The sequence below is a fragment of the Carcharodon carcharias genome, chromosome 30, assembly GCF_017639515.1.
Source record: "Carcharodon carcharias isolate sCarCar2 chromosome 30, sCarCar2.pri, whole genome shotgun sequence".
Taxonomy (NCBI): Eukaryota; Metazoa; Chordata; class Chondrichthyes; order Lamniformes; family Lamnidae; genus Carcharodon; species Carcharodon carcharias.
In genome coordinates this window covers 14,341,410-14,365,051 of record NC_054496.1, presented here as the reverse complement: position 1 = coordinate 14,365,051, position 23,642 = coordinate 14,341,410, and the positions used below count along the sequence as shown (strand labels likewise).

Below are 23,642 nucleotides of genomic sequence, written 5' to 3'. Positions count from 1 at the left end.
CCCGAGAGATCCATTCCTGGCAGCATCACAACCATTCCACACTGCATCGGCTGAAGCCGTTGAATGGACTGTTAACCTCAACATCCAACTATAACCGATTCCCCAGCCATTCAAATAAAAAAGAATTATACTGACATACAGCTATCCAAGATTTTGGTCTCCACAGGATGTACAAGTTTATACTTTCAAGCCTTGGGTACCATACATGAAGCTCGAATGCCTGCTCATATTAATGCGTGTATATTTTTATTTGCTTATATTAACAGATCATGGTGTTCTAATTAAAGTTTTATCACCAAGGCAACAGTTCTAAAAGTCATTACTCTCAAACCTCCAAGGCCACAGAATTCAAACAGCACAAATCAGTCAGCAAGAAGGGCAAAAAGGACAGTTTTACTGAGTTTTCACAGCGAGATTATCAGGGCTGCATTAGCCCTGAGGCCAATTGCTCAACACTTATGTGCAAGAGAAAACTGGAGCGTTTAGAATCTTGCGTTGTCACGGCCTAATCATATTTCTCAATTTTCTAAAGGAGGTAAAAATTCTCAGGTTCCAAAACTCAGCTTCCTCCTGATAACTGTTCCACATCCTGCGTAAATTACTCTTTGTGCTCTGTAAACTATTCAACGTTTCTACTGATATTGCTCCCTATAATCTTCAATTCCATTTCCATGAAGCTTTAGCTTCACCATAAAGCTCAACTCTTTTGTATTTACATACACCACCTACTTATATCAACATCAACTATCCTGTTTATAATTTGAAGGACTAGGTCATGTCCCCAACGAAAGCAATTTCAGTTCCATAGGTCTGCACCTACAAGAAAGTATTAAGCGGTCCTTCAATCCATTCTCTCCAATAGAAAATGTATAATTTTCATGGACACAGACCCCAAACCTATTTCCCAGGGAAACCGATAGGACAGATAAGCTTCATCTAGATAATGTGTTCGTGGTCTGAACCAATTTGGTCACTCTTCTCTAAACCCCTACCGATATCCATCTGAAGACACAAAAAAAGATGCACAATGGGTTACAAGGACCTAATTATCCAATTTAGATTTCTAATTAACATGTGGGAGATGCAGCCAAGGACTCAAATTACCTTCACGTGCAATAAACCAGCACTACATACAAAACAGCTCCTCATCAGTCACAAGAGATTGCAGCTGGTGACTAGAGATCAAAGCTCACAAGAGCCTTTCATTGATGGTATCTGCATTATTCAAGACAAGTATAAGCTTAAAGAAGATAAAAACAAAAAACTGCGGATGCTGGAAATCCAAAACAAAAACAGAATTACCTGGAAAAACTCAGCAGGTCTGGCAGCATCGGCGGAGAAGAAAAGAGCTGACGTTTCGAGTCCTCATAACCCTTCAACAGAACTAGGTGAATCCAAGGAGAGGGGTGAAATATAAGCTGGTTTAAGGGGGGGCTTAAAGAATATGTTTTCATGGCTTCCAACCTAAATGAGCAGGTTGCAACTTGGAAAAGCAATCTTCTCGTTAAAAGTGGTAACTAAAATCTCTCACGTAAGGGCTGTAGAGTTTTATCGCAAACTCACCTGAGTGAATGATCATGTGTCTCCGTAGATGATTGGATAAATAAAACCTCTTTCCACAGCCTGGATGAGAACAGACTTTCGTTTTCCCTTTTCTGTGCACAAGGTTGACATGGTTCTGATCAGAAAGAAATGGGTTTTTTTTTAAATTAAAAGGGGCAACATTTTCCTTTTAGACAAGCAAGCAACACTTAAAAGTTAAGTTTGACTCTCTAGTCCTTCAGTATGCCTTCCTTCTCCCCAGAAGTCAGGTGGTGACCATGGGTCTTTCATCCATTGTTCCATATTCAATCACTGACAAGCTTGCAATCAGGATACTGTCAGTGCATAATCGTGGCTCTGAATCAGGTTCAGTTTTGCTATCCACAAGTGTACAAAGTATCAAGGCTGGGTTATATGCTATTTCCTTTCCATCATCACCAACCCCCACCCAATCAAAATCACCCATTCAAGCTGCACCAGGTTGTCTCTTTTTCTGGTCTGCAGAACCGCTGTGCTAAATTGCCATTTTCTAAGCAATGCAAACAAATTTTTGTGCAAATCTTTCCGACCGTATCCATTTAAAATGTGAATTAATACCAGCAACATAACTGAAGAAACAAAGAACTTGCATTTATATAGTGCCTTTCATGTCCACAAACCCTAAAATGCTTTACAACCAATAAGGCACTTTTAAAGTGTAGTCACTGTTGTAATGTAGACAATGCATAATTTGTGCATAATGAGCTCCCACAAACAGCAATGTGATAATGACCAGATAATCTGTTTTAGTTGGTTGAGGAAATTAAATGATCCAGAATTGCAGAATCAATTTTTTTTTGAGGGAATTACAATTGATGCGTTTTTCATTTTTCAATTGGTTGGTTGGGGGATGCATCCACTTAAGAGGATTTTGAGCTATGTGGAAAGTGATGCACTGGTGGCTGCAGGTTTGTCACTGGTGATGATAGCAGTGGGAGCAATTGAGGAGATGGATTCAGAGTTATTCGCACAAGAAGCATATTGGCACATTGAAGTGGATGAAATTTATTGCTGTTTGTCCACTAGCACACTGGTAGTAGTTTATTAAACAAGCACAGTGACAATATTGCTTGCGACAATTATTTGAATCATTTAACAAACTGCAAGTGTTTAAGCAATTGGTATTCAAATGTAATATAAGTAGGATATCTCCTTGCAGCTTTGACTCATTGTCCTGGTTTTATAAAAAAATTCTTGCATTTAACTACTAGAATGTATAAACTAGAACATGCAAATGAACCTGGTCATTAATAACTAGAGAAAAAGGATGAAACAAATGAAGTTTAATTGATACTATAGTAAAACAGGAAACCATTTACGTGAAACCATTGTGCATCGAGTTGTTGTGCAGTCTTCTGGTGCTTTGACTTTACTAAAAGCAGATTAGTCATTTCGTTATAGTTTGTGGCATCTTGCTTCGTGCAACATCGCCACACTACACAAAGACAAATACACCACATCAAGCGCTGTCTATGCCCTTCCCATCAATTTTGCTGTCTATTACGTGGTGTGGTCCCTTTAAGACTGCTGCGTGGTCACACATGCGTCTTGAAGGGAACATTGGCTATGTGGAGTGCTTTGCGATATATAATGGCAAGCTTTTCTTTTTGATAAGAGCGCAGGCAGTTCTTCTGCTCCGGCTGCACAGAGAATTAGAAATGATCCAATTTCTCACGCTGGGGTGGCAGCATGGACCAACCTATTCTTGGCTTTAATGGATGGCCAGCAGGTTTGCAGACTCCACCACTGGCTGCCATCTTACTGGATGGGGATGTCAATCAGAGGAACATTGGAAGGCCAGTATGCTGCTGCTCTTAAAATATATGCGTGAAGATTTTGCCTTGCTGCTATAGTTTTGTTTTGAGATTACAAGAATCAAGAACCGACATGGACTTGCTTGCTGTTAATTGATACCTGGAGAATTCTTAAAACGGATTTCCAAATTTAAAATGCTTACTTTAAGTAACAAAAACAGAAGATGCAGGAAAAGCTCAGCAGGTCGAGCAGCATCTGTGGAGAGAGAAGCAGTTAACGTTTCGAATCCGTATGACCCTTCTTTAGAGCTGAAGGAGGGTCATACAGACTCAAAACGTTGACACTGTTTCTCTCTCCACAGATGCTGCTAGAACTGCTGAGCTTTTCCAGCTCTTTGTTTTTGTTTCAGATTCCTAGCATCCAAAGTATTTTGCTTTTTGCTTAGTTTAAGTAATGAGTTTCCAAAATTTGTGGTCAAAAATATGACTACTGATCTTACAAGGGTGCAATCTGCTCTTTAATCCAAGGTTGCTTTATTCAAATCAACACAATTTGAATTGTTTTGGGCACCAGATTCCCACTTTGCAGTGTTATTTATATTGTTGAATGTACATTATAGGCAATTCTTTTTTCAAAAAAAAAGGTGAAAAAAAACAACACTGAATTATCTGTAGGCGACATTGGCTTCATCTGGAAATGAGATTCTGAAATTCTGAAGGAGATAGCTGAAGAGATAGTGGCGGCGTTAGTGGTGATCTTTCAGGAATCACTGGAGTCAGAGAAGGTCCCAGAGGACTGGAAAATCGCTAATGTAACCCCCTGTTTAAGAAGGGAGTGAGGCAAAAGACAGGAAAATACAGGCTGATTAGCCTGACCCCAGTCGTTGGTAAGATTTTAGAATCCATTATTAAGGATGAGATTTCAGAATACTTGGAAATGCATGGTAAAATCATGCAAAGTCAGCATGGTTTCATCAAGGGGAGGTCATGCCTGACAAATCTGTTAGTATTCTTTGAGGAGGTAACAAGCAGGTTAGACAAAGGAGAGCCAAAGGATGTTATCTACTTGGACTTCCAGAAGGCCTTTGACAAGGTGGCGCACAGGAGGCTGCTCAGTAAGATAAGAGCCCATGGTGTTAGAGGCAAGGTAATAGCATGGATAGAAGATTGGCTGTCTGGCAGGAGGCAGAGAGTGGGGATAAGGGGGTCCTTCTCAGGATGGCAGCCAGTGACTAGTGGAGTTCCGCAGGGGTCAGTGTTGGGACCACAACTTTTCACTTTATACATTAATGATCTAGATGAAGGAACTGAGGGCATCCTGGCTAAGTTTGCAGATGATACAAAGATAGGTGGAGGGACAGGTAGTATTGAGGAGGCAGGGAGGCTGCAGAAGGATTTGGACAGGTTAGGAGAAAGGGCAAAGAAGTGGCAGATGGCATACAACGTGGGGAAGTGTGAGGTCATGCACTTTGATAGGAAGAATAGAGGTATAGACTATTTTCTAAATGGGGAGAGAATTCAGAAAGCTGGAGTGCAAAGGGACTTGGGAGTCCTAGGCCAGGATTCTCTTAAGGTTAACTTGCAGGTTGAGTTGCTAGTTAGGAAGGCAAATGCAATGTTGGCATTTATTTTGAGAGGACTAGAATATAAAAACAGGGATGTGCTGCTGAGGCTTTATAAGTCTCTGGTCAGACCACATTTAGAATATTGTGAGCAATTTTGGGCCCCATATCTCAGGAAGGATGTGCTGGCCCTGGAGAGGATCCAGAGGAGGTTCACGAGAATGATCCCAGGAATGAAAGGCTTAACATATGAGGAACGTTTGAGGACTCTGGGTCTATACGCGATGGGAGTTTAGAAGGATGAGGGGGGATCTGATTGAAACTTACAGAATACTGAAAGGCCTGGATAGAATAGATGTGGGGAAAATGTTTCCATTAGTAGGAGAGACCAGGACCCGAGGGCACAGCCTCAGAGTACAGGGAAGACCTTTTAGAACAGAGATGAGGAGAAATTTCTTTAGCGAGAGAGTGGTGAATCTATGGAATTCATTGCCACAGAAGGCTGTGGAGGCCAGGTCATTGAGTGTATTTAAGACGGAGATGGATAGGTTCTTGATTGGTAAAGGGATCAAAGGTTATGGGGAGAAGGCGGGAGAATGGGGTTGAGAAACTTATCAGCCATGATTGAATGGCAGAGCAGACTCGATGGGCCGAATGGCCTAATTTCTGCTCCTATGTCTTATGGTCTTATGGAGATTAAACCACCAGATTTTGATGGTGTGGACATCAGCCTTTCAGATTTTTGGATTTGTACACAAAATACATGAGGCAATCGATATTTCATTGATATGACAAAAATTTGGTGATAACCTTCTGACTACATCCAATCAGACCATGGTTTTTTTGTGGGTGTTTGGCAACCTTGCTGCCATCCTCTGCCTTGCGCATGAAGGGTCAGTGAGAACTTCTTGTTTTCCCACTGCACCCCACCCCCTCTTGAATTAATGACAAACCATTGACTATTTAATCTTTCAAACAGGTTATGCCAATGGCTGAGGGTTAGTACTTGCCTGGAAGCTGTTCAGTGTGATGTACACCTGGCTGCATCCTTCGTGCGGACAGTGAAACAGCTGAAACATCCCGTCGGCATCTATAATGTGGCCCCGCTTTTTTCTCTTTGGTCTGTAGAGAGGATGCAGGGTTTAGACTGAGTCCATTTCAGTGATGCAATGGGGAGACCCACATAGTAAATTATGTACTTAGGCGTCTACATATTGTAGTGAGTAGCTAAGCCGGATAAGTTAGAAGTTCCCAGATTTGACCTCTGCTCTGTTGAGCTCAGCTAATCTCATGTTGGTTGGCCACATGGCACCAGCCATAGCTCCAGCAGAGGTCTTCACATTTGATCGCTATAGCGTGCCCTCCTCTTGAAAAAGTGTGTATGCGCGAACATTGGGTCAAAAGCATCATAGGGTTTGGATGTAACAGCCCTCGTGTTCTAATGACCTGATACTGATAATCCCAAGAGCCATTTGCAAAGACGAGGAGATTTTATGAACAATATCTAATTGAAAGCTACGGGCCCATAAATCCAAAAGGAAAATCAGCAGAAACTTCTCTATTCTGAGAGTAGTGAGAACATGCAACTTGCTACCACATGAAGTGGTTGCGGCAAATAGCACAGCTGCATATAAGTTAAGCACACGGGAGGAAGGAACAGAAGGATATGTTGACAGGGTGAGTTACAGACATGGGCCAAGCGGCCACCTCCTGCGTTGTAACAATTCTGTGATTCTGTGCAAATAGACTGGGAGGAGACTCGTGCAGCGTAAACACTGGCACAGGTTGGCTGGGCTGAATGGTCTGTCTAGGTAATCCCACATTAAAATACAAGTATACAGTTCCTCCTGTAGCTGCATATTTCTACCACAGGATGGAGCTCAACGAGCTGCAGTTACTCATACATATGTTCTTAACAGAACTGGCTGTTTTTACCAATTTCTGTATGGGTTTGAAACATGGACACTAAATGCAGACTCAACAGCTGAATAGGTTCCACCATGGACACCTCCTCAGCTTACTTTGTATTAGATAGGACAGGGACAAATTTTATGCTGACAGCATATGTATTAAAGCTATATTAATCAATGTTCAATGCTGTGGGACTGGACATGTTAGGATGGATGATACACCTTTGCAAAGCAGGTGCTTACGGAGAACCAGTGGATAGCAGAAGAAAGGAGGGCAAACAACAAGGGTGCTACAATGACAAAGTGAAAAGTCCTGAGGCAGGGCAGCATAGTAATTGTTTCTTGGTACAGACTGGTCACTGGCAGACACCAAGGGCTTGCTGAAGTGACAGGAGAGAAGTGCTTTGGAGCTAAAACATGCATCTGTGCAAAGGCAGGAGATGAGACACAGAATGATTGGCAGAGGGATCAACAGGAGAATCCTTCCTGACCCGGGAAAATGGTTATGCGAAGCTGAAAAAGGTCCATCACCCATCAGTCTGCATAGTTTTCAACACACCCATCTACTCTGAACTCCTGCTCCCTTCATTGTTGGCACCATTATCCTCAAATAGGAGGGACACACTATACTCAGAGCATGACTAAACACTCACTTAGTTCTGACTTCCAGTGAGCAATACCGTATCACAAGCTCAGCCTGGTAGTACACTGTACGTTTGATATTTGATTTGGGGGGTTTACATCCCAAGGCAGAGGGTCACCTGTCTCCCCTCCCCTGCCTGTAAACAGACATTAAGATGGCAGTGCATAAGTTCACTACTGCAGTAATTTTTCTTCCACATTCGCCGATGGAAGAGTCATGGTGAACAAAGGGCAAAAGCAAAGCTCAGACTGTTCCACTTGTCCTAGTTTCTTGCCTATGAGCAGCGCTTTGCTATCTTTTCTATCAAAGGCAAAGCTTTCTGCTGTTGAACAGGCTAACACTTCTAGCAATGATAAGTGACTGAGCAAGTTTTTTTTAAACTTGCTTAGAAACCTCAGTTTAATCATTAACTCACGCTGTTAAAAATTAAACGTTTTACTATTGAGGCTGTGTAGTTTGGAGACTGTCAAACAAACCGTCAAAAGCAGAGGGAGAAAAAGAAAAAGGTCCTTTCATGCCTATTTCTTCAGAACTGGAATGAAAAATCCACAATCACTTGCCAACTGCGATTTCTGTCATTAGAAGCAAGTGATCTCAGTATCCCCTACCAGCAACTAGTCTGTAGATAATAACCCTGGTTAAACAAAGCTGTGCATCAGCAGCAGAATGACACATTGAGTTATTAATATCAGGCATGCATGTGTCACGCAATCGGTCTTACTCTGGGCAATGGTGTACCAAGATAAACCAGTCTATGAATGAAAAAAAGTATTTCCCCACCAACTAGTCTATTCACCCCGTTTCTTCTCCAAGTCAGTGAATCCATTCTGTAAGCCTACAGCCAGAGTCAGATCACCTTTATTACCTCAGCCTGAGTGGTCACTGTCCACATTCAGGCCTGGATGGTGGTATCAAGTCAACTTGCCCATAAACTAAGTTAATTCCATCCTTACCAAGGAAGGGTCGCTGAAGATGAATGGATACAGGAATCCCATGTGATAATCCCTTCCCTAATCCATGGAAATGGATGCCAAACACTGCACGCCCATAAGGTGCCCCTGGTTGAGATCAACTGATTCAATAAAGTTCAAGATCTGTAGCTGGGATCTTCCTTGGCACAGTATCATATCACACAATGCATTTATCCACTGAGCCAGTGGGAGAGATTATCTGCATGTTTCTGAAAACCTACAACACTAATCAATGTTATTTCTATCAGCTTTACCTTACCATCAGAGCAACAAATACAACCGATATTTCAGAAACAAACAAGACTGATGGACATTAAGTGAAACTGAGGTCATCAGTATAAAAGCTAAATCTAATGCCCCATCACAGAGAGCTTTAACCAAATACTCACTTATGTGGCATTTCCTGTGCGGCTTCCCTTGGTTCAGTTGCAGGCAATGCAGAGCCATCAATGACAGTTCTCTCTCCTATCACACCTGCATCAGTAAGGAACAAAATTTCTGTCATTGAGAGCCACCACCCATTCAATCCCAAAGCTGAAGCGTGTTCGAGAAGCCAGTGAAAAGTACATCTTCTTACAGCAACTTGGTATCACCATCCGGTCAAAGGACGAAATCCTGCTGATCCAGAAGTCAGCAGACCACCAGCTTTCACACCAACATAGAGATAACAATGCAACTATCAAGCTGTTAAACTGAGAATCCAGTTTGAAAAATTACATTTAAAAAAATGTTCTAGGACACAAACATCGCATCAAAGTTATATTAAGTCTCCCGAATATTTCTTTAAAAATGCACAATATTTATCATTGGCCGGCTTGAGTATCGGGATTTATATATTTTTTCTAATGCTTTGTAGCAGAGGATACATATCCGCATTCAGCCAAGCAGGTCTCATGAAAGCCAGTAGGTTCAGATGCCCCTAAAATCTTAACTGTCTTATATTGTTTTAACAGACCTGGTTGACTTTCAGAGTTAATGGGCAAACAGATTGGAGAAATCAAGCTCTCATTACCTTAACTTTGATTCGCATTAAATTGGTGTATCATGTGCAGCATCAAGTCCTGCCAAACTGCAGGCAGCTTTAGGTTGCACACTCGCATTGGGACAGTCAAAACACAAGTCAACTCATTCCTTTGGAAACAGCTCATTAAAGGTTTTCACTGAAACCATTTGGGATCGCATTCAAAGTCAGGTCACTAGGCTGCCTGACGTGCATGGAAAAGTTGCACAAATTTGTGAAGCGACTATAATGAGAATCACTGTTTCTATCTGTCTCCCTGGGAAGCTGGGGATGGGCAAGGCAGGGGGAGGGAACTGCGTGTGTATTTATAGCAATAACTTCATTACACACCCTAAACAGGCTTACAATTCATGCAACTAACATTTATTTTAGTTACTAAAGTGTCTATTTATATCAAGTTCTCAGCAAATGCAAGTAAAACACACTTTTCTTTCACAAATTAGATATTCTAAGACTGCTGCTATCAAAACACCTGGCGATTTCCTGCTCCCAAACACTGGATCCCTACTGGTCTCATATCAGAGATACACGGGCAAGAGATTTTTCGATCAGATACTGGACACACAGGCACCATTTATGGGTTTGTGCTTTTTCTTTACTCTCACCCCCCAAAGCCTATTATATTTTCAACTTTTCCCAGTTCTAAGGTCATCAACCTGAAACATTAACTCTCTCTCTCTGCAAATGCTGCTTGACCTGCAGAGTGTTTCCTGCATTTTTCTTTATTTCAAATAGCATTTACCCTGTCTTATCAATAAAACCTGCAAGTGAACACAATTAACGTTCAGTATTCCAGCCGGCTTATACAAAACTAAACACCAACTCCGAATACAATGGAAGCTCAGTTATTCACATCAACTGATTGCAAATTGACCAGGGACACATTGGGAGATCTGTCAGTGCTGGTAGACCTACTTTGGAATTTTACTGGAACAGCTAGCGGCATAGACAACTGATTAATCATCATTAGGACAAGCGATGAACGATGACCACAGAAGTCATTTACAGTTTGTAGTATATAGGATTTCAGAGTTTGTACTGGTGGCTTAGGAGATCAAATTTAAGAATCCTGCCTTTTTTTGTGAAAGCGGATCAGTGAATACCATCATCATATGAGAAATGATTGTAAAAGAAAATTTTCTTCAAAACGGCCATTGCTACTCTCATTAAGAACAAGAAAAAAAGGCACCCCATGTTGAGGGTTACTACTTCCAACCAACCTGTGCCCAATAATCCCACTTACTACAGTAGCCAGAGATGGGGGAAACGGTTAACTGAGATATCACTGGATCCTCTGATTGCGAAGGCAACAGAGACTAGAGTATTACTGCACTAACATTGAGGCCAATAGTGACAGTGTGAAGTGCAGATGACAATGTGCACTTCACACTGCCAATAATTCATGAATGTTTTGTGTAAATGTCTGTTTTTTTCAAAATTTCTGGGAAGTTTAACATGGTGCAAGGCTGCAGCAAATGGACTGAGCACTACTTAAATGTGGCTGGACAAAAATGGACCCTCCACATGGTGTGCAATGCAGGTTGTGCCAGTTAGATCGAACTTTAAGCACGTTAATGTAACAACACGTTGCTGGCAGGCAGCCCATTTTTATTCCAATGTGAGAAAGTGACGATCAGAAAAGGTTAAGTGGAAACTGCACTTCACCCCTCCACTTTTGCATCGTGCGAGAGGCTTAAATTTTTATAACTATGCTTATTTGAAATAGGCAGCCAGTAGATAATTTCCCCGCAAAGATTTGCAGCGTGTCCAATCAGGAATCAATTAACACTGTCGTGTACAATTAAAAAGATTTCCTGGGTTAAGATTTAGAGCAATATTCCTGTTGCACCCCCAGTGCAGGTTAGATATGAACCTCCCTAAAGCTCCTTTTACACCAGCCTGTCACACACACCCAAGACAGGAACAACACTCAGTTAGATAATGATACTGCCAGGTTTCTCCACTGAAGTAAGCTACAATGCATTGTACCATTTAAATAGCAGCTACTAAACCTTATCAAAACGCAGGTAGCAAGATATTTTATTTCATATCTAGAGTCTTTCAATGCTTTGAGATACCCAGATCTGATAAGCCTGAGAGATGATTTGGCTTAAGAAAACAATTCACATAAATCACATTATGCTTTTAATAGGAAATATAGCACGAAAACCTATTTCACTCGAGAACAGTTTTGTCAGGATACAGAGAATTTCACCTGCGACTCCTGGACCCACCAGTACAAGTTATTTAGTCGAGGTGGTGAAGAATGAACCATTAGGGGGAACAAAACAAAAATTACCTGGATGCTCGCTCCACTCTGTGGCTTCATTTTGCCCCTCAATGGTATAACATTCACCCACTGGATTCACATAAGACAATTGTTCTGAAAAAGTACAAGTCATTTCCTCGTATTCAGTGGGATTTACTGGCTGTGCAGTGTCCAAGGGCACTTGTCCAAACTCTGAGTCTGTAATGCTGGTGATCTCTGAACTCTGTACTGTGGAAATCTGCACAGTTACAGGACAGTTGGCAGATAAGGAGCTCAAAGCATCCTTCTCGACAGTCTGTGATATATTATTCAGTGCGGGAAGCTCCGATGGCAATGGCAGATGGGTGCCCTCACCAGCGGTGCTCTTGCATGGTGACTGGGCTCGACATGGAGACGCTAGCTCACCAACCTCAGTCCCGTGTCCTTCCCCAGTTTTGTCTGTCTCTTCGGAAGGTTTACCAGCTGAACTCAAGACTTTGGCATTCACGCCACCCTCTTTGTTTCCGCCTTCATAAACAGACCCAGTGGCATCAACATCAATGAGTTTCACGTTGAAATATTCCTCGAATTTCTGATCCGAGTCAGACTCATCACAGGTCGAGGTGTCGGATTCACATTTCATGTACAATTCATTAGATTGCCCAGGTTTCCTTCTGATTGTCCTTCTCTTGTCCTTCCTTACTTTCTTCTCTACAGGACAGTGCTGTTGACTCCGATTTTCCTCCGAACTGCTGACTGTCACTCTGTCCTTGGCGGTGGGTTCAGCGTCTGGGATGTGGCAGTTCTTCCGGACAGGTTCTAAACACTGCAGGTGCTGGTGCCCTGCTTCACATTGCCACACTATGGCCACTGAGCAGTCACACACCTGCTGCAGTTCATAGAGCATAGGCTCCTGTTTGCACGTCTGCATATGGTGCTCATACCATACCATCAGAGTCTTCAGTGAGCTAATTGCTTGCTTCTTCACTGTGGGAAAAACAGAGAAGCCATTATAACTTCTTAGGTAAACTAATAAATTGCTTGGGGTGTTGCCCACAGTCAAGAGGATGAAAATCATTTTTCCACACAGACAAGATTTGTAAGGTTATGAGACTTCAGGAAGTTGCTCCACAGAGCCACTGAGTACCAGGGCCTAGAGCTGCAACCGAAAGTTGAAAGTGTCACTTAAAGCGATAAAGACTGACAGAAAAGCATGACCAAAAATCGTGACAACAGGAGATTAACAGTTAGTAAACCCAAAGTGCACAGCACATTTTTAATCCACAGAACATCTGATTATGCCAAAGCTCTCCCCACACTTTTCTGATGACGGCATCAACACATGCTGGGTCTGGGGAGTGGGGGGTTTCATTGTGCGACTTCTGCAGAACTTAGCCCAAGTCACCATTCCTTAACTGGGTGCAAAGACTGTGATTCTAACTGCTTGCTCAGCCCTTACTAAATGGTCACAAAGAGGTAACTGCATAGTGATCAGAAGCAATAAGCATGTCCAATTTGTCACCTTGCCGTGACAACCACAGTATTCCGCTGAGATTACATAACTCAGAACAGTACAGGGATTGGACCCGGGACTTTCTCGATTTGTGCATCCCAACTCTATACAAAGCCAATTAAGCCACTGGGCAAGGAACAGGGGAAAGAATTTCAAAGTGGCATATCATGGCACAGTGTGCAAAATGTGTAAGCAATATTAACAGTGTAAGGTTCTAAACTGATCCTCAATTCAGGTTTTTCAATCCAAACTTTTAAACCCAACGTAGTTTTTTTCAATTAAAGTTATTACCCTGGAATTGAAATTACTAAATACCATAATTGATTATGTGTTGTTACCCTGGTCAACGGAAATTTAAATGAGTTTAAAATGGAACAAATCTTCCTTTTACCACTGGGTTTAAAACCAGTCCAGAATGAAGGAATAAAATGCCATCTGTTAGACTGCACTCAGCGTTTTAGACAGGTGCAGTTTGGAATCAACATGGTTACTAAAACTGCCCATATTTAGTGCAACGTAGCACTAAATTACAAGTGTCAAACTGTCCACGTGCATTGTGAGCAAGGAATGTCACACTGACCCAGGTATGGCTGCTCTTCTGAGGCTAAGCACACTGTAGCAGTCTACACCTAACAAGGGATACAAAGAGTGAGTATGTGTTCCGTTTCACAGCATTGGCACCCTTCACTTCAGTGGCCACAAAATTCACTTTTATATACAAAAAAGTGCCTGAGAAAGGAAGGTTATTTATGAAAATTGTTTAAAATATAGCATAGAGTTTCAAAAAGGTATTGAAATGCTCAGTTATGGCTCACAGATGTAAAGATCCAATTCAACATTCAGGCTTTTGAAGCAACGTTTAAGGACGCCAGCAAGGATTGATATGTAATGAAGGGTGGGGTTTCTCATGTCACACCTTAGCTATTCCTCACACTGAGCTATTCCTGTCGTTAGTTATAAAGAGGTGGATTCTCTTAGTCCTTACCTATCACAAGTTAGCATTGAAAAATTGCAGGAACATAGTAGGTGAGGGCTTGAGGAAAAACTACTGCATAGCACACCAGATTGTTTACAGTTAGACACATGAAAAGGACGTGATAAAATAAACTCATAGCTTCTGAATTCATTCCACTGACACTGTGGGATGGTGCTCAGAACTAAAACAGCAATGTAAAAATCTCAAGCTGAGAGAAGGAAATCAGATGAGATGAGCACATTTCACCCAGCCTAGTGGGATAACTGGCTCCAGTCACTATGTTCAGATTTTCTTTGGCCGCTGTTTCTAGCAAGAACCCCAACATGTGTTCTCAACTTTGCTGGAAATTACTAGGGCAAAATTCCTCAAATTTGTTTGTAACATGCCTATGCATGGCAGCTGAAGAAAATCACTAAGGCAGCAATTGCATCTCACAGTTCACTAGATATAGCCACCGCGTAACACTGTCTTTAGGCAGGAGCGCCGTGATTTTCAATTTGCAGGGAATGCTGACATAGCTTCAGTTTGGTGGCAGTTCCACCCACCACAAGAGGTGAAGAGATTGGCTGCAAGTAGGCATGGGAGGCCTGATACAAGGAAGACTGATTAACAGCTTTTGCGCTGGTTGAAGAAACAGTTACATTTAATACTTATAACAGGAGTGGCATTGCGGTGCAATAGACCACAAGGCTTTTTCTGGCCATGAAATGTTAATGTTCCTTTCTTACATCAATAGCAATGCTGTATTATATTGGGAGGGGGGTCATAGTGGCGTAGTGGTAATGTTGCTGGGCTGGCAGTCCAGAGGCCCAGGCTAATGCTTGGGGTACAGGCTCAAATCTCACCATGGCATTGGGTGGATACAACAAATTAAAAATCTGAAATTGAAGGCTAGTTTCACTGACAGTGACTCCAGACCCACTGCATGTGGTTGACTCTTAACTGGTCTCAAATGTAATTAGGCGTGGGGAACAAACGCTGGCCTTGCTAGCCAAATCCCATGGGATGAATAAAAAAATGCCTAAAGCAGAATTTTCGATTATCACTCCACTCAAGTTAAAGTGGGAATTTGAGTAGGAAGGTCTGATCAAGGTATTCTGCTTTGATGGCTAAATTATTGTTAGTGAATTGAAAAAAACCTCACAAAGCTAGAAAGCACTGAATTTTGCAAAATTTGTATTAAGGACTGGAAAATGCAGATTAGGATATTTTAAATGCAGACAGAAAACTAGTGGCATATATTCCTTCATTCATTGCCAGCTAAGTCAATAGAAGTATAAAATTGATTTTCTCACTTTATACTCACGCCAACATTTTCACTAAAAATTAACTAAGGGAATATGATATACCCCCTGGTGATTAATGCTGCAAACTCCTTGCTAAGTCGCGACTGATCCCCAATTTGCATAGATATCATTGCAGAACATCCTCCCACACCTGATTAACAGGCTTACCTTTTTGTGAGGAATTAATTTTCGAGTTCTGTTCCTCTGCTCCGGGTTTGCTGCAATAAAATAAAATCGTTACGAAGGCAGAGCGAGTGTGCTTTCCTACTCTTGCATCAATAACTCCTTTTCCCACTGCAACAGCAATATAAATACTGTAGGTGCTGAAAGTAAGAAAAATCAGAAAACGCTGGAGGTACTCAGCAGGTTAGGCAGCCTCAGTGGCGAGGGAAACAATTAATGTTTCAGGTCAATGGCCTGTTCTGACCAAAGGTCAAGAGCCTGCAATGTTAAAAATCTGTTTCTCTCTCCACAAATGCTACCTGACCTGCGTATTACCAACACTTTCTTTTTATTAAAAAAAGCCATTAGGTCACCTTGTTTAATGTATGATGATAAAATCGCTGAGCGGGGCAGTTGGGAGGTTACCGGACTATAATGTCAAATCATAGCAACCACACCTCAAGTACATTTTGATACTCTTGGGGAATGATTGATGCTGTAAAACCACGCCATATCAGTGATTGCGTTACATCTTTGCGCTTTGATTAGGCGCCGAACCCTTGAACAGCATTGAACAGGTTGACTGAAAACTCAAAAAGCACTTCAAAGGCCGTCAGGTATCAGAGCAACCTGAATGCCAGTGCTTGGCATCCATAGTCTTCATCCGGAAAGACAAGATTTCTGACCTGTAAATTCAGCAGAAGCCATTGAAAGTTACTGTGCACAACTACAACAGCTGCAAAATGTACCTTTCCACTAGTACATTCAACATCAGTAAATAAAACATCTAAAACTGAGAAATTGAGCTATAAATGGAACAAGGGTGGGTGGGGGAGGGGGGAGCGCAGGAAAGGAGCTATTAGAACAGGCTCGCTTTTGCTTAAACAACGGCCCTAATGCAGGGGATGCCCAGTCCTCACTTCAACAGACAGCACCAGGAAAGCAAGAAGAACTAATTCAGGTCCGATGTTCAAAATCTAACTGACCAAAAACCAGAATTGTCCAAAAACAGGACATTTTTCTCTTGGGGGATCTGGGTGCCGCGCCCGGAACAGAGTAAGCACAGGAACAAAGAGGTCATTCTCCGGCTGATCCCAGAGGGCGGAATCAGCGAGAGTTGTTCACACATGGGACCCGAGTCCAATGCAGCGCTCTAAGATCTGCATCCCCACCGTCTCTCCCTGTTCTCCAGACACAAGGCTGCCCGTTCCACCAGCGGGTATTCCACAATCTGGGAAAATCCCAAGTCTGGTACGTTCTCAGTCTCGAGAGTGTCAGATTTTGTATCTCAGACCGTATATAACTCACAACAGAATAAACATTACTAAGTAAATTAATGCACCATCGTGGATTGTCTGGGGGAGTCATCAATTCTCTAGTTGCTTTAAAAAGGAGCCTTGTCACTTTCAACAGTATTTCCTCAGTTTCCTAAAAGGGGGAATACATGATGGCAGTCAATGAAGCTCATGGCTTTGTAACTGAATGATTGGCAGGAGAAGCAAAGTCCAGAATAAATACGAACATATGAATTAGGAGAAGTAGGCCACTCGGCCCCTCGAGCCTGCTCTGCCATTCGATAAGATCATGGCTGATCTGACTGTAACCTCAACTCCACATTCTCACCTACCCTCGATAACCTTTCACCCCCTTGCTTATCAAGAATCTATCAAAGACTTTGCTTCCACCGCCTTTTGAGGAAGAGAGTTCCAAAGAATCACAACCCTCAGAAAAAAGTTTCTCCTGATCTCCAAATTGAATGGGTGACCCCTTATTTTTAAACAGTGACCCCCTACTTCTAGATTCTCCCTCAATCGGAAACATCCTCTCCCCATCCACCCTGTCAAGACCCATCAGGATCTTATATGTTTCAACCAAGTCACCTCTTACTCTTCTAAACTCCAACGGACACAAGCCTAGCTTGTCCAATTTTTCCTCTAAGATATCCCTCCCATTCCAAGTATTAGTCTAGTAAACCTTCTCTGAACTACTTCCAAGCATTTACATCCATCCTTAAAATAGGAGACTAATACTGTATACAGGCTGCATTAAATATACTGCCCCCGAGTTGCATATTGTTGAGTAAAAAGGGACAATAAACAATTCCTGACATTACAACAGACAATCTCCATACATGGTTTAAGCAGACAGCAGTATGTCAGTACTAAGTTAAGGAACAAATAGCAACTCAACCTTAGCATTCAAGACAGGCAAGGATACCAATCCCAATTTTAAGTGATGCACTCACTGTGAGGCTGTAGTTTCTTCTGCAGCCTTATGAGCAGTCTACTGCAACACTTCCCAAACACTTGTCTTCCTGTCATTATTCCTGGGAAGTCATTAATCGTACCTGACTGGCCAATCTACCTCTTACTGTATTTGCACAGGAAAATCACATTTCAGCCACATTGAATTCAGTCCTCCCTTTAAACCCTGCCCAATTCTGAATCAACTCTAGCTCTGTACCTCATCTCTCTCTGTTAATGTCTAAGGTCATGGTGAAAGGTCTTTGGCCTGAAATGTTAACTCCGTCTCTCTCTCTCTCCACAGAGGCTGCCAGGCCTGCTGAGTACTTGCAGCATTTTCTGCCTTCATTCACTTTTCCAGCCTGTCCTGTCCTGCTTGTAGCTAAGGCCAGGGGATCTGCTGTCATGGTATGTCTCATCTGCTTTGTGCCATCCTCACACATCCTCTGTAGCTCGTCGGAAACCACTGTCACCTCCGTCATCCGACTACACCTAGGTTGACCCCTCTTTCTGTTGCCCTGCACTTTGCCCTCATAGAGATATCTGTAGCTTTTCAGCTGTGATCAAATGGCTAAAATACAGACATTTTCTTTTCTCCATGTCATTTTTTTAGAATTTCTTTTTGCTCTTGCAATTTCGAGGGCCTCTTAATTTGTCTTATGGTCTGTATATGGATGTTTAAACATAAGTAGTTTTCCTGCATCCACAGTATTTTGCTCTTGTAAAGAAATGAGAAACGAGTCTCACTCCAGTGTCACATTAATTGTATGGGAAATGCTCAGGATGTTTAGAGATGCAAAGATGATTTCCATTTATGTCACATCTTTAACAAATGGGACTCAATTCTAAAATCTCATTCCCACAAGGTGCCTTACAGTGAAACTATTTATCACATCTTACTTATAGCCGGGATTAGAGTGACTTTCACCACAAGTTCTCTCTTCTGCCTAATAATCATGATTATCACAAGTAATCATAGAATTATCCTCAAATCTTATCCCCACTCCACTCTTATCCTGAATAGTATAGTCCCCAGATACATCAGGTCTCACGTACCTTCTCCAGATGTCCAATCTTTGGAGGTGGATCTAAAGAGACTGTTCAATCATACAGGGACTATTAAAAACCTGAATGATTCATTCAGCACATGATAAGAGGACATCCCAAAGCCTTTTATACATATGTAGAAAGCAAGAGGGTAGCCTGGAAAAGGGTAGGCCCACTCAGGGACAGAGGTGGGAATCTGTGTGTGGAGCCAGACGAAATGGGAGAGATACTAAATGAGTACTTCTCATCAGCATTCACCAAAGAGAAGGACTTAGCTGTCAATTTGTCTAGGGAAAAGTGTGTAGATAGCCTGGATCATGTTGAGATCAAAAAAGAGGTGTTAGGCGTCTTGTAGAATATTAAGGTGGATAAGTCCCCAGGGCCAGATGGGATCTACCCCAGAGTACTGAGGGAGGCAAGGGAGAAGATTGCTGGGGCCTTGACAGAAATCTTTGTATCCTCACTGGCTACGGGTGAGGTCTCAGAGGACTGGAGAATGGCCAATGTTGTTCCAATGTTTAAGGAGGGTAGCAGGAAACTACAGGCCGGTGAGCCTTACGTCAGTGGTAGGGAAGTTATTAGAGAAGATTCTTCGTGATAGGATTTACTACCATTTGGAAGCAAATGGGCGTATTAGTGAGAGGCAGCATGGTTTTGTGAAGGGGAGGTCGTGTCTCACTAACTTGATCGAGTTTTTCGAGGAAGTGACAAATATGATCGACGATGGAAGGGCAGTGGATATTATCTACATGGATTTCAGTAAGGCCTTTGACAAAGTCCCTCATGGCAGACTGGTACAGAAGGTAAAGTCGCACAGGATCAGAGGTGAGCTGGCAAGATGGATACAGAATTGGCTTGGTCATAGAAGACAAAGGGTAGCAGTGGAAGGGTGCTTTTCTGAATGGAGAGCTGTGACTAGTGGAGTTCCGCAGGGATCAGTGCTGGGACCTTTGCTGTTTGTAGTATACATAAATGCTTTGGAGGAAAATGTAACTGGGCTAATTAGTAAGTTTGCAGATGACACTAAAGTTGGAGGGGTTGCAGATAGTGAAGAGGATTGTCAAAGGATACAATGGGTTATAGATCGGTTGGAGACTTGGGTGGAGAAATGGCAGATGGAGTTTAATCCGGATAAATGTGAGATAATGCATTTTGGAAGGTCTAATACAGGTAGGAATTATACAGTAAATGGCAGAATCCTTAAGTGCATCAATGGGCAAAGGGATCTGGGTGTACAGGTCCACAGGTCACTGAAAGTGGCAATGCAGGTGGATAAGGTAGTCAGGAAGGCATATGGCATGCTTGCCTTCATCGGCAGGGGTATTGAGTATAAAAGCTGGGAAGTCATGCTGCAGCTGTATAGAACCTTGGTTAGGCCACACTTGAAATATTGCAATTCTGGTCGCCACATTACCAGAAGGATATGGCGGCATTGGAGAGGGTGCAGAGGAGGTTTACCAGGATGCTGCCTGGTCTGGAGGTTATTAACAATGAGGAGAGGTTGGAGAAACTCGGATTGTTCTCACTAGAGCAGTGGAGATTGAGGGGTGACTTGATAGAAGTTTACAAAATTATGAGTGGCATGGACAGAGTAGATAGTCAGAAGCTTTTTCCCAGGGTGGAAGAGTCAATTAGTAAGGGACATAGATTTAAGGTGAGAGGAGAAAACTTTACAGGAGATGTGCAGGGCAAGTTTTTTTACGCAGAGGGTAGTGAGTGTCTGGAATTCGCTGCCAGAGGAGGTGGTGAAAGCAGATACGATAGTGGTGTTTAAGAGGCAGCTTGACAAATACATAAGATGGGAATAGAGGGGTATGGACCCCGGAAGTGCAAAATGTTTTAGTTTGACAGGCAATATGATCGGCGCAGGCTTGGAGGGCCAAAGGGCCTGTTCCTGTGCTGTACTTTTCTTTGTATAATTTAAGCACTAGCAGACCAGGCCACATTACCAACATATGAATAATAATCATCCAAATTTTTAAATCACAATTATGCAATTTTTATTCCTGGCACATTAGGGCCAGGATTTTGAGTTAATCCAGGCTGATGCTTCAGTGCAGTACGAAGTTAGTGCCACATTGTCAGAGATCAGCAGTGAAACTGAACCTATTCAGGGGGCATAAATGGTCCCAAAGTACTTTTTTGTTTGAAGAGGCGGGGAATTGTCCTGACATCCTGTTCAACATCTAGCCCTTAACTGTCAACACCAAAAAAATTAATCATTCATTCATTGCTCTGCTGTCTGAAGGACTTTATTGAAAGACCCAGTCTGGCCAACATTTGACTCCACTCCCGCACCAACATGGTTAACCGACTTCCACAATAATTGGCCTCGCCCTGCCACGTAATGAAACCAATAGAGATGTGCATTAAATGTGACACCCACATCCCAAAAAATCTATTTAAAAACTAGTTTATTCTTTTAATATCCAGCACAATTAATTAAAACATATTGGGAACTACTTATGTGCTGAACAATGCTGTTCTCTCTCTACAATTAGAGAATATAAATAGCTGGACCTTAGCTTTAACTCACAACATAGTGATTGCACAATTTAGTTGTATTTGTTTTTAAGTATCCATTATGAATGAAAGCTCAGTGATGTTAAAGGCCGGTTGTTGATGTTCAGTCACTGAAGAAAATAAAGGAATGAGGGATAGTGTGGGAAGGTGTGACTGAGGTAGAAAATCAACTTTTACTGCATTGATTAATGAGGAACAGGCTCAAACGTGACCTGCTCCTGATCAACAGCTAGATTCCAGCCTCCCCTCTAGATTGCTGGAGTCCTGGAGAGAGTTGCCAACTCTGGTTAAATATATTCCCGGAGACTTCATTATATGGAGCACCCCCACCACCAGTTACCCAGCATATCTAGGCTGGCTAATTATCCAACTGGATGATGAGCTCCCATTCATGTGCGGTCTGCCCAAAGGCAGTCCTTGCCTCATTGTTTGCTGATGCTTCATTCTGAGCCATTTTCTTGGCAGTGGTAGAGTTTACCATTGCCTTGCAGGCTCGGTGCAGGGCAAGGGAGCAGGTCCCAAGTCTACCTCAGCCAGAACAAGGACCGAACCCATGCTTTTGACATTATTCTGAACCACACGTTAGCCAACTGACTCCCCTGTCTCTCCATCAGTCGAAATCTTCAAGACTAATCTTTAGATTATTTCCATTTAAAAGTTTTATCAGGACTACCATCTCAACAGGCCATGCCTGGTTTAGCTAGCACTGCCCATACACATGCTGGTGGAATACAGATATCAGTCTGTAACAAAAACAGAATTACCTGGAAAAACTCAGGTCTGGCAGCATCGGCGGAGAAGAAAAGAGTTGACGTTTCGAGTCCTCATGATGCTGACACAACTAAAGCACAAGCTACTTAACCATTTAAATCTTATATTTCTAAATAATAGCATTTTTAAAATAAATGCAATGCCTCCAATGATTTCTCTCTCCCCCTTCCCCGGATGGGGGTTAGTATTTCAATCAGCTGGGGGGGGGGGGGGGGGGGGGGGGGTGGTGCTAGAAATCAATTTTGCATTTTTGCTGATTTCCCCCCTCCTCCTCCCCATTGCCCCCTCCTCCTTGCCCCCTCCCCTCCCCCATTTCCCCGTCGCCCCCTCCTCTCCCCGTCACCTCCTCTCCCTGTCCCCGTTGCCCCCTCCTCCACTCTCCCCCTCCTTTTTTGACCCCATTCTGTACCTCCTCATCTGACCCCCTTTTGTACCCACCTTCTCATCTGACCCTCCTTATTTGACCCCCTTTTGTACCCCCCTCCTCGTCTGACCCCCTTTTGTATCCCCCTCCTCGTCTGACCCCCTTTTGTACCCCCCTCCTCGCCCGAACCCCTCTTGTAGCCCCTCCTCGTCTGACCCCCCCCTCTGTACCCCCCTCCTCGTCTGACCCTTCTGTACCCCCTTCCTCGTTTGACCCCCTTCTGTACACCCCCTCCTCGTTTGACTCCCTTCTGTAAACCCCCTCCTCGTCGTTTGACCCCCCCTTCTGTAGCACCCCCCTCTCCTCCTCCTCCTCGTTTGACCCCCCTTCTGTACCCTTTACCCCCGCCCGGGAGTCTCCCGGTCTGCCCGGGAGTGGTTGGGAGCCCGGGAGTGGTTGGGAGCCCGAACCCCCGCCCCCACCCTCCGTCCCTCTCTTACCTGTGCCGCTTGTCGCGGCCGCCCTGCTCCAGCTGCACCAGGTGCAGCGCCAGCCGCTTGTCGGACCAGCCGTAGCGCTCCCGCAGGGCGGCCCACAGCACGTACGACTCGCCGATGTAGATGCGACGGTTGTCGTACTTCTTGCGGCTGTTGAGCCGCCGCTGCAGCCGGTCGTTGTCGCTCAGCCTCGGCCGCCCGCGGCCCCGCTTGGCCGCCTCGCCCCCTTCCCCGTCGCCGGGTGGCGGCGGGGGCATTGCCCCCGAGTCCCCCCCAGCAACGGACTCCATCCCGTCCGCCATCTTCGGGGCTCAAGCAACCTGTACACAAACCCCGCCCCCCGCCGCCGCCGCCGCCATGCACTTCCGGAGCAAGGGGTGGGGGGTCAACACCCTCACCAAGATGGCCGCCCGCCTGGGCCGGAAGTGGCTTTGGACACAGCACCGGAAGTTCGGCTCCTTGGAGGCAGTGGAAGGGGATTGTGCCTGAAATCACCACAGAAAATCAGTAAAAGTCATTAAAACCCTCAGTGGGAAGGACAGGTTTCACTTTCAGCAAGGTTTCACAAGG

The 23,642-nt window shown here is 43.5% G+C and overlaps 1 protein-coding gene across 1 annotated transcript in view; it reads right to left on the bottom strand.

Annotated features, from left to right (window-relative positions):
• znf653 (zinc finger protein 653) overlaps nucleotides 1-23,372 on the bottom strand; it is a 29,244-nt gene extending 5,872 nt beyond the window's left edge. Inside the window, exons 1-6 of the mRNA XM_041177434.1 lie at nucleotides 23,076-23,372; nucleotides 15,634-15,683; nucleotides 11,742-12,677; nucleotides 8,811-8,895; nucleotides 5,908-6,019; nucleotides 1,564-1,678 (exon numbers count right to left, since the gene is read on the bottom strand). Of these exons, the coding sequence (XP_041033368.1) occupies nucleotides 1,564-1,678; nucleotides 5,908-6,019; nucleotides 8,811-8,895; nucleotides 11,742-12,677; nucleotides 15,634-15,683; nucleotides 23,076-23,362 (1,585 nt within the window). The 5' untranslated portion in view covers nucleotides 23,363-23,372. The remainder of the gene's footprint in view (nucleotides 1-1,563; nucleotides 1,679-5,907; nucleotides 6,020-8,810; nucleotides 8,896-11,741; nucleotides 12,678-15,633; nucleotides 15,684-23,075) is intronic.
• Nucleotides 23,373-23,642: the final 270 nt, after the last annotated feature.